Here is a 16,388-nt window from a genome sequence, read left to right as displayed (position 1 = left end):
ATCTTTGCCCAAAGCTCGGCTCTTCCTGTAATACCGCATTCTTTTCTTCTTCTGTAAACTTCTCATTATAACAGAGACATCTTCATAATATAATAATTCTGGTTATAATGTAACTGCGGGTAACATAACTCCTACATTAGAAAAGGCAGCATGCCCTAGTAATGTTGTTTTAATGTAATTTGTGTACTGCAGGAACTGACTGAACCTGGTCATTTAGGATTTGATCAATGTGAATTAGTGTCTTAAAGAGATGAACCATTTGATAATTCAGAATTTGATCAATGTGAATCAGGACCTCACGGAGATAAAACATTTATCATGAACATTTGGAATATCAGTCTAATCCAGGCAGCACTGGAGAAAGTAATAAGCAGGCATCAATAAGGACTGCAGACAAAGTACAGAAGACCTGCCAGTTCTCTGATACAAGTCTATACGGGATATTTGTTTTTTCCCCTTTAATGGGGTGAATTATCCCTGAAGACTGATGAAGCCACAGCTGATCTAATTTCAGGGACTAAATAGAGGAAGGAAAAGGAAAATCCAGGAATTATTTAAGTAATTATCCACTTCTCTTTGCTCTTGAACGAGATGTAGCTCAAAAAGTTGAAGAAATGCAAGTTAGCTCAATAAAACTTAGTAACTAATTCTAGACATGTTTAAAATAAAGTGAGACTATTTCGTAATAATACCACAATTAGATCTATTAATCTCGCACTTAGAACCTGAAATCACACTGTCGTGCAGCACATCGGTTTATGCACTAATAAAATTTAGCAGTTCAACCTTATTTAATTCTTCTTTTACAGCCAATTAAACAAGCTCTTTAAACACCGTTGCTTGAAACCCTGTCCTCAATCCTTACATGCAATTAAACTGAACATGAGAAGTGCCTGGTGACACCAAAAGAGCATCATCTTTAGGTTTCACTAAATCATTCATAATTTATCCATCAAGCTACATACAAAAGGCAGTGATAAAATAACATCTACTGAATTTAAACCTTCAATAAAAAGACATGGCACTTAAAAGGATTTTATATAAGGAAAACTTTTATATTATAAAGTAATATTGCTATTTCATGCACTTTATCAAATCTACTGCAATTTATGCATATACTTCAGATATCTTTCTTTTCATGTTTTCTTTTTGGTTTTTTAAGGCAATGGACCAAAACCAGATCCACTATTCAAAAAGCTCCAAGTAATTTTTCAGAAAATTTGGCTTGAAGTGCAAAGGAAGGACAGCAATCTCAGTAATGGCATTACAGTGAAGACTAGTCAAACAGGTGATTTCTATTTATACCTTTAGTCTCTAGAAAATTCAGAAAACACCAATCAAGTGTTAGGAATCTCTGATTCCCTCTCCAAATCCCTTTTCATTAAATACTCTTTGGTTTATGCAGATAGACTGATAAGTCCTTCAAAATGGCTTTCTTAAAATTCTTAGATATTGCCTGATGCTAAAGACTGGTCCCTGCTATATCTACCAGCTCCGTCTGTGCAAAAAGGAACCCCAAAACATTTGATTTACTTAGGAAATTATTTATATATTATTTATATATTAGGGGGAAAAAACCCACACCCGAAATCATTTCCCACCTCTGACCGCACTAAGCACCTAGAGCTATCAACAACTACTTCAAATCACAATAAAAGCTTGTTTGGGAATAATGAAAGTCAGATTAGGCAATAATTAGATTTCAAAACCTGAAAATACCCCACTGTAACAAAGGAAGGGGAAATACCCCCTTGATGGGAATCTTATCACAGATGGAAAATAAATGACAATGAGTAACAACATACCGGGCTTCCCATTCATAATGGAAAACCGTCCAAGTTATGTTTAAATCAGACCTTGAGTCAATGGTCATTCTGTCTCTCTTGTTTAAGGGACAAATGAATTCAGTCCTCAATATACTCTGCACCATTAACCAGCACAAAGACTTTACATATACACTAGAGAATGTTTAACAATTCATGATATTAAGAGACAAAATGATTTTTATCTTACAGTTAAGAACTTTATTTATATCATTACCAGCAGCTCAAAAAGGCCTTTTCTCTTCTTGCTCATCAAAAACCAAAACAAAACCCAAAACAAAAGAAAATCCCTCCACAAACCTAAAAATTGTCACAGAATAATTCATTTTATACAGCATTTCTTGGTTACCGCTGAGACTAAAAGGTTGTAAAAAGTTCTCTCTGTATCCTTACTAAAATGATAAATGGAACCTTCTGCCTAATGGATGAACCAGCAGAAAGGGAAGAGTCCAAGGCTAAGGGTCAGAGTCACTTTGATCCATCAATTACTATATCTTCATTTAACCATCCTCAGGACTAATAAAAATTATTTAATTTGACCTTCACTGTTAAGGGCAAAGTGAAGTTGCTAATTTAAATCCTTTCACATCATGCAAGCACAGGATGAATACTATTGTAATGCAAAGTTGGAACTACATTTTTGGTTCTCCACTAGAGAAAAAATGTTAAGGAATATATTTTTAGAATATTTCATGCATCTTATCAAATATAAATTAATTAGTACATTACTAACTGCACATCCAATTTCTATGCAGCTTATGGTTACCATGCACTGGCTTCCAAATTCTTCAAAATTTTCCCATTTCAATAACCAGCACAGACTGATAGGATCTATGATGGGGGAAGGGGAATTATTGTGAATTTTAATGTGGATAAGAACTCATCTAGCTGCCAGGCTCAAAAACACTGGTAGAAAAGACTTACTTGAACCGAGCTGACACTTCATCGGCAGCTTTTTGGTATTGCTCCGTGGTAACTTTGTAGAACTGGGCACTCTGGAAAGTTGGGGGAAAAAAAAAACAGATTTCATATAGTATCATTTATATGCATGCAAATATCTACTAAATAATGCTAATTTAGATATTTTATCCACCTAAGTTGCTCCAACAAAACCCCAAACCTAACCCTCAAATCAAATATTCTACAAAGTTTCAGAGATGACTTTTTCTTTTGGTGTTTTTTTAAATAAGTCTGTCCTCTTGGTTCTGGGAGGTTACGCAAAAGAGATGGGAGATGCTCTCAGGGAGGAAACTGTAAAGACACATGGGGTAAGAATCACATATTTAGCACTAGGTGCTGCTGGAGCCTTTGAAGCTTCTCCATTAGAAAAAAAAAAAGAAGAAAAAAAAATCAAAATATTGAATCCTTACTTCTTTGCATGTCCCTGTTTGTGTTACTTACACACCTAAGCCCTTCTAAGTTTGCAGGTGATACTCGAGTCAAACTTCAAATTTGCACAATAAATTAACTATGGCTTGACTTTCTCTTTTGCTCTTTTGTCTTGATAATGCCTCTTGCAGTGAGTTATTTTAATATTCCAAACTTCCAGGTCACTTCAATCAGTTGCTAATTTTAATTTTTAAAATCAGGCAGCTTCAGAACATATTTTCATCTCCCCTGAACCCAGGAACGCCTTTCACTCTGTTCCACCAAATCATTAATTTCCAAAATGCAAGCAAGACAAGATTGAATCATCAAGCAATAAAACTTTTCTACACTTAAAAATGGTAAAGTTTCTCAGTGGGATGTAGGATATTCAAAGACAAATCACTATAATGTTGTGATGCTTCATGTCTAGATAATATATACTTGGCATTTGTAAAGAGGTTTTTATAGCCTTGGCACAGTTGGACTGAAGATGTAATAACTAAGGCACCTGGCTTCACAGTTGGAGGAATAAAGAAAAGTTAAAGCAGTTCAAAAGTTCTCTAAATCCATTTTTCTCTGAATGGTGGGGCAAACAGGTTGTGGAGATGTAGAAAGGTTTTGTTGGCACTTGCAAGAACTCTTCCATAGCTTTGCAGCTCTTGAGTCATCTGGCATCCCAGGGAGTCACATTAACATGGCAACAAAACTCTTACAATCACACACTGCACGATTACATAAAAAACATTTTGAATCCATATTTTAACAATCTAACTATTACTACCATGGTTTAAAATTATTCATGCCACAACACGATTTCGCATCTTTAAAACATGTAACATACATGGATGGCACAATGCAGTCCATAGAAAGCATCATTCCAATTTTATTTTGGGTAAAGTAAGCAGTTTTATTTATTTAAGACATCGATGTATGAAAAAGCAATATACCTAAAATATTGTTAGGGGAAAAAAAAATTTTAAAACCCTGTAACTGGTGAGATCACTCTTTTGTAAAAGTCAAAGATGACATAGTCTCCTTGATCATTGGGTTAGTAAACATACCCTGAGCAACATTTATCTGTGCCAAATTATGTTGAGGAATGGAGGTAAGAGAGCCACTACAGCAAAAACGCTTGACGGAAACTCCGAAAGAGGCAGCGCTATCTACAAAAATAAAAGGAAAAAAACATTTTTCCTTTCCATTTGATGGTCTCATATTCCAAGGTTCTTCCTTGTGAATTATAATCTTGAAATGTACAGAAATCACTGAAGAAGAATACCAACTCTGGGCACGGGTAGAATCGTATTGCAAGTCTAATGTTTTACCACAAATTATAACAAATTGTGTAACATCCACTGCAGTCAAAGGTCATGCACAGATCACAAAGAGCACGGTGGTCTACTGCACTCTTGCTTCTGAGATTCAGACCTAATAATTCATTTGTACTGGAACCAAGGTTTCCATGCATGTGACTTGGGGTCATTTATTTTTTCATAAATCATTGTTGGTCAGTAAGAAAATGAAAATGAAATCCTCCTCACACCAGTGACCCCCTTGCATTTAGCAATCTCAGCTGCCCAATGACAGTCACATCCAGGTTCCTTGGACGTAGATGAAATCAATAGGTATGCGATTAGACAGCAGACTGACTATGGTGCGAGTGTGGACAGGTCACCATTTCAGATGATGAATAGCTCTCTATCATCCTACAGTCCCCTACGATGCTAACATTTACTATAATCTTATTTGGGCTGCGATTTATCTTTCTTTTGCCTGATCAATAAAGATGAACACAACAGTTGTAAGGATCGATTGCAATTTTTTATCATTTTCAAGCATGAAGGAGCATTTCTGACACAAAAACAATATTCTGAGTGTACTCGTTCTACTTTTTAATTGCAGTTCAAGTGATCAGCTGAGCTGTTATATATGCCAAGAGGTTTTAATCCTACAGTAGACTCAAGCTATCAAGAAATCATTTGGTATCTTAGATAAAGTGTGCTGTGTTTCTTGGATCAGATCTTCCTTTGAAATTCACTCAGGTTCTCTTTTAGAGATATACTCTCTATAATCCAGAGATGAAGTTTCATTTTAGAAGTCCTCCCTAATCCTCAAGATAAGAGTGCAGTGGTCATTTCTCTAAATACAGAAAAAAATGGTGCTGTAACATAGCTCTGTCAACATAAATACTTTCCTCAGTCTCCAGATAAATACATATATGTATTTACATTGTCTATATAATCTTCATATTCATGTACTGTTCAAGTCAAAGTGGAGGAAAAAAGCTACGATCCAATTCTCAGGTTAGCAGCAGTGGCAGACCATCAGAGAGTAGCTCTGGATCAGGCCTGTGGATCTTCACGAGTTCCAGCAGATACTCCAAATGGAGCTGTTTTCTCCCCAAAGTGTGCAGGGGTGGGGAGGACAGAGGGAAGGGAGCAGGGATGCAATGCCACCTACCATTCTGCATCAAGCACCGTGTGCACAACATACAAAGCTCAGCTATTTTTATTACATCCCAGATACATACACTCTCTATATATTCTTGGACTCTTTTAACTAAATAAGCCACTAAAACGGTAGCAAATACTACAACCAAGTTCCTTTGTATCTTTGATTTGGGTCCCTCAGGCACATGCATTATAAAAGAGTCTTCACTTAGAGTTACACAGCATCCTCCCCTCTTTAAAGTATTCTCTGTTGCTGTATAACAAAAAGATGGTTTTCTGCAGACCTTTATGGTCTCCTTTGTTGCAAGAAGTATGAAAGTGTAGGAAGCGTGTTACGAAAGACGCTAGGAACTTCCAAGAGGGAACAGAAGTGTCAGGGTTACGGCAATTAATCATCATCCCAGATTATGTAGAAGACGCTATTTCTGTATCTGTTATGGGGTTCTTGCACAATGTGGGCATGTTGCTTGACTTCAATATCAAAATACAGCAGCAAATTTGGTTCTTGATGACTAAACCTTAGCTTCTTCAAAGTCAAGTATCTAGTCTAAACTGATCACTGAGGTGTGCTCCAGAATCACAGAGGTTGCTGGCTGGCAGATCCCACCCACCTCACAGAGTATTCAGGATGACATGAATTTACTCTCTTGCTGCCGACTCAATGGGGGCCTGAATAACTAACTCAAAATAGGCAATTAACTTTAAAGCTACTAAAGTTGGGGGAAATTAACCCACTTGTGTGTATGCTTCTCATTTTCCGTCTCCTTGACTGAAGAAACACTGCCCACCTTTACAATAAAAACTGATGTACTGGACCAGACCAAATACTCATCCAGCGCAGGACTCTGGCACGGATTAACAGCGCACGTGGAGGATAAAGAGCAGAACAGGCACATGGTGATGCTGGGTGACCCTCCAGAGCATACAATGACTGAAATCTAGTCCTAGGGGTATGCCCCAAACTGCACCATGACTGGCAGCAGGGGTGAACCCAGCATGCCAGATCTGAACAGCCATAATCAATAAGTGAGAGTCCTATTTCCAAAACATGAAACACCAGAAAAAGCTAAGGATTCCAAGACATCATGCCTTACCTAACCTCTTACTGAGCGCAAAAGGTACTTGTGATCATTAGTCACTATGCTTTTTCCATGCATAAAGAACTTTAGCCTTAATTATTTTCCACAGGAATTAGGGAATTTATTCTCATTTCTTTAATATTATGGGAATAGTAACACAGAAAGGCCTATTAGAAACTGGTAATTTTTCAAAGTTTCAATGCTGCGAAATAAATAATGGATGCTGTGCACACTAAGTAGGGTCATATGGGGGAACCCCAGCAATTACAGGAGCAGGTATGGCAATACATTAGAGGTCCATGTCATCTGAAGAAGCCCACTGCTTTCTATGCTGACACTTTCCAACTTGCAAGTATTTGATTTTAGCACTTGGTTATTCTTTCAGTGGAGAAAGCTTAAAAAAATTAATTGGTGAAGAGCAGGCTGGGGAAAGAGAAAAGAGAAATCCACCAAATGGTAGAAATGCCATGCTGTAAAATCATGACACCAAGCTTGCATCACCTGGAAAATTATGATGTTTGAGATCTTCAATACAGTCCTGTTCTACCCAAACTAATAAAGCAGTAGGTAGGATTGACTTCTGCTGGGCAAGCTCTCTTACAGATTCGGATACTCCCAATAGCTATCAACCTCTCTGCTCTGTTCCCTCAATCCAGACAGCATATTCTTCCATCAGCCTACTCTTCACTGTATTTCCTACCCCGCATCTCCAACAGAGGAGACTCTCGTGTTAACCGACTTCTGCCTTCTCACAGCCTCTTTAACTTTTTGTACCCAGTCCCGTTCTTTCAGGCTCTGCCTCTGATGTCCTCAGCTGAAGTCTCCCATCCCTCTCAGTCTCACGATGTTGGCACAGTACATTGTACTTGGGCTGTTCTTCTGGCCATCTGGGTTTTGCCCTGGCCAACATGTATTTTGACAGTCCAAGAGTGACAGTTCTCAAGGAGCGAGTAATCCTCAACCTTTGCTAGCACTTGGGCAGCAGGATCAAGCAGATAAATACACTGTAGGAAATACTATTTTTCTCTACTTACCCACCTGAATCTGTATGGCAGAAGATTTTGGTAAGATAAGCAAAATATGAGCCAGAGGAGGGAGACCACTGTTTTAATAAATGTGTAAATTGATATTTTTATAGGAATATCAACTATCCTGCTGAAGTGGGACGAGCTCAGGCACACTTTCCCAGGAATGGCAAAATCCAGATCCCAGAAAACATCCAAACTCTGCCCAATTTTAGCTTCCCTAAAGAAAATTCTTAAAATGCAGTCCCAAAACTACCTTTTTTTTTTTTTTTTTTAAATATTGTAACCTTCTGTTAGTTACCATACAGGCAGTAAGCCATTCAGAGGAGTTTTGTTGAAAAAAAAACAAACAACCAACCAACTTGCAAAAACTCCTAGTGCTTAGTCAAGCAACTAATTTCACATATGACTTTAATCTAATTGACCTGAATAGGGCCACCACATGTTAAGTTACTTACTGAAGTGTTTATGGCCCAAAGGTAACACATAGAGCACAACCAAATTGAGTGACAAGTAGTATTTTCTATGCCTTTCACTTAGTACCCTTCTTTGAAAAGAAAGATCAGGATTTGTCATTCTTGGGGAAGAAGTGCTTTTTTAAGAGCTACCTTCAAAAAAGGGAACAGAGAGAAGCGTAGGCTGGCATTGTGGAAGAGAAGCTAAAGAAAAGAGGACATGAATTTTAATTTTAAATCCTTCCAATTTCCCCTGATAAATACACAGAGCCACAGCAAGTATAAATAATGCTATAATTCAGGTAGAGAAAAATGAGATCTGACCATGGGCAAAAGTATTTTCATCATGTTTGCCCCTGAAATAATCTTCCCCAAACAAAAGTAGGTGCAGAAGCTTCTTAAAGAACATATTGTGGAGGAATAGGAGAAGAATTATTTTGCTAGACAGATCTCATTTCAAAGGTCTGTGTAAGAAAATAAATTCCTACAGAACCTCAGAAGGTCAGCTGTTTTGTCTGCATGTGGGACCTCAAAGCAGAAGTGCGTGTTTTAGTCTCTGCTGAAAAATCTTCAGATTTTCAGCCAGATAAAGTTCTGAAGGATCTTGTGTCATCCAAGCTGATAAAAGGTTATCAAAAGAAGCAGGAGAACTTGAGAGCCCTCATTTAATTTCACTAAAGATACATCACCTATATGCACTATTTCATTACAAATGTGCTGAAACTGTTTTTACTGCAGACATTCCATGACTTCTTTTTGGCATTGAAATTTCTCTTTTAAGCCCCTTGGCTCTTAAAGCCCTGAACAGATTCAATATGAGAGTAACATTCATGCAACCTATTTAAGGTTTTTTTTTTTAATTTAATAGTTATGTAGTTAACAGTTTATTTGACAAAGAAAAAGACGTGTGACTTCCATACAAAAGAGACAAATCTGGCCTTTGCTTCAAGTTAGTGCTGTGAAAGACAAAAATGAGCACAGCTTGACTTCAGAGCAGCTCAGCACCTGCTCCACCCACCAAAGGAACGAAGAGCTTGGGCTGTTTGGCACCTTTGAGAATCAGGGGAGAATTTTTAATTTAAAGACTTCTTTTTCCTTGTCATCCTCCCCCACGGAAGGACTCAAAGCATCAGCAGGCAAAGATTATCATGTTCCCTGAATGGCAAATTGGAAAGTTTTCTTTGCCTCTTTTTAATCCATTTCTGCTGAAGTTAAGTTTTCTTTTATCCCTTAATTGAACTTCTGGCCATTTCATCTCAGTATCTTTTACGAACCCATTTGTGGATAATATGAAGCATTTTGTTTTATTCGTTCTGTTGACACGCATCTATACAGCCTTAAAAGAGAAGATTTCCAAAGTCAGAAGGAAGGAATAGCTCTTATGCCTATAAAGTTGCTTCACAGATTTGAATCCAGCCTCAAGACTGCCCCAGTCCCCTTTCTGTTCTGGTGCTGCAAAGGAGGGACAAGCAGCCAGGCACGGCCACCGCTGTCCAAAGGGACCTATTACAGCAGTTGTGCAAAGGAAACCCACGCAGGAGTGTCTTTGGGGTACCGGAGGGGACCATGAAAGGTGTATGATCACTAGATCACGCCCCACGGTTATGCAAACTATGAAGTAGACCATGTGGATTATAAAGAAAAAGGCAAGATTAACTGTTAGAAGAAATAGCCTTAAAACACCCAGTCATGCTTGATCTGTGAAGCTGCCACTAAAAGCAATGACTGAGCAAGAAGAGGAGGAATTGAGGAAGGGGAAATAACAAAAAGAGAGTGAGACTACCTACTGTAGTGTGCATACATCCCAGTTCCAAATTACATTAAATTACAGCTTTATAAATATATGATCATTTTTATGGCATCTTTATTTGAATTAAAAACCTTTATTTGTCTCTGAATTGATTTTAATAAGCTATGGAAAACCAAGCGTATAACATCATACAGATTCCCAAGTAATACTGCATCTTTATTTTACCTCAAATGCTATTGAAATGATATATATGAAGTAATTTCTTCTTAAATGTCATCAGATCAGGCCTTTGCTCAATTTTTTAGGTAAGTTATTTTTTATACCAGTTATGACTTCTCTCATCTGGTCCAGCTGCACTATTCAGCCAATTGTTGCATTTTTCAACTCCAGAGATGAAGTGAAGGATGTTCAACTCCACACGCAGGGAACCTATGTACAGCTTATGGCTTCTGCTCCTGTTGGGGTTTTTACATCCTTTTACGAGCTCCTTTTTGAATGAGGGGACTGATTGCCTTTGGTATTGTTTTGCCTTTATCAGAACCCACTGGATGGACCAGAAAGTTCTCTGTACCCGTCATAGGGCTGAAAATAATAAGACATTCAGCTTTTATGAAAATCTACTCAAATGGAGCGTCTTTCCATAAAAGAATGGTTGCTGCCCGAAGCAAACCAGTTTTCCAATTCTGAAGTGCAGCATAAAGGTAACCTCCAGAGAAGCACCCAAGAGATCCCTTGACGAGAGACTTTGACCACATAACAAGGATGTTCAGGACAACTCAGAAATAGTCACAGACTAAAGATGCATGGACAGATCAGGGGATGTGCTTTCATAGCAGAGAACTTCTTATGTGCAAGAAGTGGGAAAAGTAGCTGCAAGGCAGGGAGAGAGGAGACAAACTGAAAGAGAAGCCCCAGAATTCAAAAAAAGCTAAGGTAACCATCTGGGATCCTGGACTAAGGCTAGAAAGGGCATCCGGATGGTAAGGAAGTTAAGGCTAAGACCGATTTTCAGGATTTTGGTGGAGTTTGCCTAGAGCTACATATTTCCTGTGTTGTCTCAAATTCAAGTGCAACTCCTTCTCTTCTGCCCTTTAGTCCCAAGACTTTGTAAAGCTTCATCTCCCCCTTAGGTCCTGGAAGAAATTGGCTCTGGACCAGAGTGCCCCTCTGATAGAATAGATGTCTGAACTATTAGGGACTGAAGGGAGGACTTTGGACACCCATGCCACCACATACCTGTTTCTACAGAGGGATAAAAAAAGCAAACGGGTATCCAAAACGGTGCTGAAGATGCCAGAGAAAGAGACAGTCCGACAACCCACTCAAACAAAGAAAACAAAGGAGAAACACATGCTGTATCTTGGCAAATGTTCTGCAAGAAGACAATTCACTTCCCAACATCATTTGTTTGATTTCAGGACATGTGTTTGTTGAAGAGTATACATTCAGTGTGCAGCAAGTGGGGCACAGTACTTGTCTCAGTTATCAGCAGAAAATGGGGAAAATAGCATATTCTTTGACCTTTTCTTTTGAATTTCCAATTCTGTTTTTCAGGCACCACTAACTAATACCTTTAACTGCAACTATTAATGTTTCTAAAGTTTCTCCCAAGATATGCTTCACTTCACTTTTCTGCCCTAGTAGAACATTGATCTCTAATTTGTTAACACTCAGAGCTGCCAAAGAAAATGAAAACCTTTGTGAAAAGGACAAATCTATTCAAAGTTCTTACAGCTATTCAGCCAAGCATCTAATCTGCATGTAATTGTAATACAGTCTTTAATACAAATGTTCTCCATCTTACAGATGCACGTGTAAATGCACAACTATATTTACGTCTCCCGCTGATGACAAGATGCCTCATCTAAATGATTCCTATTTACAACTTTCCTGCTCAGTCTCACCCCTTTCACTGTTAGACATTATAAATTACATTCTCCCTAAGCACCCTAAGGTACCAAGGTACCTAAGGTATTATTTCTCCACGTCCTAAAGCAGACTTTCCCCCCCAAAATGGCATACGAATATATCAAGTTGCCAAGTGTCATCTTTGAGGCGTATAGGAATGGGTATTGCTGCTGCCAGGGGTGATGCCCAAGAAATGTAAGTTGAAGAACACCTTCTCCCAGTGGCACTGGGTACAGACTGCAGCACCAGGAACAGCACATTCATAAACGAATTAAAATTCCCCTTGTTGGTTGTCTTTATGGAATTAATTCTTAAATACAGATCCAATGGGCCACTTTTGCATAGCAAAAGCCACACCATAGGGAACTGCATCAGCTCACAAGCAAACTAGGATCAGCATGAGCCTTGAATGGCTGTCTGTGGGTTACAAGGATACTCCAAAATTTTATTTCAATGCACACAGCTGTACATTATGTATATATCATTAAAAAAAATACCTATTTCTGCTACAGCAGCACAAAGTCAACTTAGCTTAAGTCTTCTATTACATTCATACATAGTTGCAGCTCGTCTGCTGCACGGATAACTTTTACAAAGTCCAGTGGTGGTAGAGACTCAAGGAAAGAAAATTTGAGCTTATCCATGAAACTGTTGCTGCAAACTTGTAACAGAGACAGCTCTGAGTTCAAGGGAGCTCTCCTATGGACTGCAGCAGCCATAATTTTAAGATCATGCTGCTCATCCTCTGCAGTCAGAGGAATGATCTGGGAAAATCACTCTAAACACGACCTGTTTCAAACTCAGTCAGCTTTCAGCGGCAGACAGATATCCCATTAAAGCGCTCAAAAGAATAAGAGAAAATTGCTTCTGCGAATTATGGGTGAAAATTCGGCTGGACTATATCAGGCTCTACTTGGAGGCCAGCTACCCGTAGCGTTCCTCAGGGGTCTATACCTCAGCCATCCCTGTTCAACGTCTTTATTAATGACCCAGAGATGGAGTGCATGCTCACCAAGTTTGCAGGTGACACCAGAGTGGGGGAACATGCCCCTGTGAGGAGAGGCCAAGGGAACATCACTTGTTTAGCCGGGAGGAGAGGAAGATCTGAAGGGCCCTAACAGCAGCTTTAAAAGCCCCAAGAGAAGGTTATCAAGACGGAGACAGGCTCTTTAATGATGTGCAGTGGGAGAACAAGCGACAATGGTTGTAAATCAAGACAACAGAGGTTCCAAACAGATATAAGGAAAAATATTTCCCTCCAAGGATAATTAAGCAGGAGGACAGGGATCCAAAGAGACTGTGGTATCTCCAGCCTTGGAGGCTGTCAAAGATCTGACTGGATAAAGTACTGAATAACCTCGTCTGTCCTCAGCGTTGATCCTGCTTTGAGCAGGAGGTTGGACCTCCCAAGACCCTTTCCAATCCAAATAATTCTATGAGTATGTATGCTTACACTCAGTGATATATCTGATATTGGAATGAAAATCTATTTTGGCTTGTAGATGTGCGATCTGCTCTGCAGCTGTATGTGAAATTCATCTTGTGGCAGAAGCCCAACATAGAGAATCACAGATTAGCTATATCTTCTTTCAAATAAATGGAAAGTAGCTGGGTTTAGCTTTGTTTATTAGATCTACCACTATCACTGCTCAGTGAGATTGGTTGCCTAAGGGCATAATGAGTGCAAGATTACCATTTTTTGAAAAGCACAGTGCTGCCACAAATAACATTTATGTGCCAACCCTCAAGAGATCAAGAATAAAGTTCTGGAAAGAAATTCTAAAATATTCCATCTCTCTCAAGCCAACAGCCCCAGCAACAGTGTCATCTCACCGACTTGCTCCTGTCCCTAAATCACAGCTTTAAGTACTTTTGTCTTAACTGAAAACTTAGTTTTTCTGAACTGATATTGGGTTGTGGTGACTTTCTCAGGTAACTGCCTCAGCACAGCCAACGCCGATACTACCCTGAGACTCAAGAACAAGTTTGATCGATACTACCAAAGCCCTCATATCATGGAATTATGAGCTGCAGTATCCAAGTAGGATGAGCTTATTATTCAGGACCACTTTAATATTTGCATTTGGTGAGACCAACAAACTTTTTTGGATATTGCTGGCACAAATGTTTGAAGTGTTGGTATCTGACTGTTCCCAACTCTGTCGGGTGAAAAGATTTTGATGATGTCAGGATCAGCAAGTCAGTAAAGAGGAGGTGAATACAGAGAGACCATCCTTTCACTGTGCAAAGTTCGTGATCCATGTCAAACTACCTACAAGATATCAAGGCAGAGAGTCTTTCAATCGCAAAATACCAACTGACTGACAGCTGATGCTGTACAAGAGCTAAGCAAAACTGTAAAAAACTACGTATCGATAGTAGTATTTGGTGATTATGAAGTGACTGAAGTACTTCAAGGATGGTCTTTTGCAGCTGCTTTGAACACCATGTGTGAGCGGTGAGGAAATATCAGGACTGGTATAACAAGAATGCTAGCGATATAAAAAAATTGCTTGGCGAAAAATGTTGTATGTATTTGTTTGGATGACTGCTAAGTACCTGAATCCAAGAAAACTACAGTTTACACTCAGTCTAGATTGAGAACTATGCTCATATTTAGTGAAGCAAGAAACAAAACGAGCTCCAAGCATGTTTAAATCAAACTAATGTGAGAATTTTTCAATGCTCTTACAACAGTGTATCCCAGCAGACACATTCTGTTCGGAAACAGCCTTCTGAAAGAAATGCAGCCAAAACTAAGGCAGGTGGCCTTCTCACTCAAAAACCTGCTAAATAAAAAATCCAGGACCTATGGAAAAGAAACCGATTAAGTGTCTCAGCATGCCACAGTGTAATCATTAGCACCAAATACATTGCTTTGGAAGTTAAAAACGTGTTTCTATTGCTGTCAAGTACTAAGGCAACATGCCACAAAATTCCTACAGCTGGATGATATGCTAGGCCAAATAATTCAAATGCAGACCTCTAAAAACATTCATGATTTACAACTATGTTTTGTGACCTCTAAAGATGATTCCCACTATTTACTGGGCTTCTTTTTCCTGCATTCTTTCCAGGTTCTGTTTATTCCTACTATCCATTTCAATTCTCCCTCCCACAGTGCTCAGTGCATCTTTCAAGCCGGAGCCATTAATGTGCCTTTCAACCTTCCTGCAGGTATTTTGTGTATGTTCTGTCCTACGTATGTATATTCTCTCACTGGTGTCTTTATTTTTCCTTTCCATTTTAAGTGATCACTTGTGTTATACACCTGTATTTCTCCAGACATCCACAGCCTTTCACAGACACCTCTTCCTCATTAGTCTGAACAGATCTTTAGTTGTTTCTTGGAATGCAGCCTGCATTATATATAGCCCCCCACACCACGTCCGTATATTCTGGCAAATGTTAGGAACTCAGAATTCGCCTGTGTAGGTCATTGCTGTTATTATGAAGCAGGTCTGGTAATCCCTCTACCTGTGCTGGCAATGGTCCACAGCATTTGTCTCTTAGGATGGGACTCATCACACCTAACCTCAGCTACCTATAGACAAATGCTTAAACTATGCCTCCTCAATAATCAACAGCCAAAGAGATGGGATGGTTTGATCGACTTTCAGCGGCATCTATCTCTCACCAGCAACTACTGACTGAACCCAGATATTTAATGCAGACTAGATGTTTCCACTTTAAGCTAAGTTGGAGAAAATGCATCAGTGCCATAGAATCTCACCAAGGAGGATGGACAAAGACACCGTAATGCAGACCGACTTCTCTGCGGCAAATACTCTGTTATGCACTTGCTCCTATGCCAGTATAACAGCAAATAATACGTAACAACTGAGGGAAGAGTTACACATAATAGTTCTTTTCAAAATACCAGAAAGCCAACCACAATCATTTATAATTCTCCTTCATTCCTTACAGCAACAAGTCTAGCTAGATAAATTACACCTCTGTATTGATTAACACAGTTGCCTGATAAATATATGGAAGCATTTGCAAGTTTTGATTTTTGCAGTTTATTCTACATAACACGTTATATCTACATAATGTATGGGAGCATTCAGAATGCACTTCATATAGTCAATATTTTTTCTCCTCTTTTTCCCTCCAGAGTACCAAAGCTACTCAACAAAAGCCCCCATATCTTTGATTTGGTCAGCTATCTTAAATCCACTGTGGGAAAAACATACATTTGGTTATTATGAGATCTGGAAATACCTTGTAGGATCTACATCATTGTAAGCCTACTGAATACTAAAGTAGCTCTTTGCAATACTGCATGTATTACTGCAATTATTTATTCATTCTCCAGATGTAACAAGTGGTAAGGTAAATTCTCTGAACCAGCAAGCTTCATTTTATAGTGCCAACTCATAGAATACTTTAGGAGGCACCTTCAGAGGTCACCTATTCCAAGTGCATGGTTCAAATCAGGTCCAACCAGACCAAGTTGCTCAGGACCTTGTCCAGCTGAGTCTTGAATACCTCCAAGGATGATTCCTCATTGGTATTAAATCTGTGTCC

The 16,388-nt window shown here is 38.9% G+C and overlaps 1 protein-coding gene across 4 annotated transcripts in view; it reads right to left on the bottom strand.

Moving 5' to 3' along the window:
- The window catches only part of CHCHD3 (coiled-coil-helix-coiled-coil-helix domain containing 3), a 158,725-nt gene that overhangs the window by 26,210 nt on the left and 116,127 nt on the right, over positions 1–16,388 (bottom strand). For all 4 annotated transcript variants that reach the window (XM_072857182.1, XM_072857199.1, XM_072857206.1 and 1 more), the window contains exon 6: positions 2,748–2,818. In XM_072857182.1, the coding sequence (XP_072713283.1) occupies positions 2,748–2,818 (71 nt within the window). The remainder of the gene's footprint in view (positions 1–2,747; positions 2,819–16,388) is intronic.

The sequence above is a fragment of the Ciconia boyciana genome, chromosome 1 (genome assembly GCF_034638445.1).
Source record: "Ciconia boyciana chromosome 1, ASM3463844v1, whole genome shotgun sequence".
Lineage (NCBI taxonomy): Eukaryota > Metazoa > Chordata > Aves > Ciconiiformes > Ciconiidae > Ciconia > Ciconia boyciana.
This window is presented reverse-complemented; position numbering and strand designations above follow the sequence as displayed.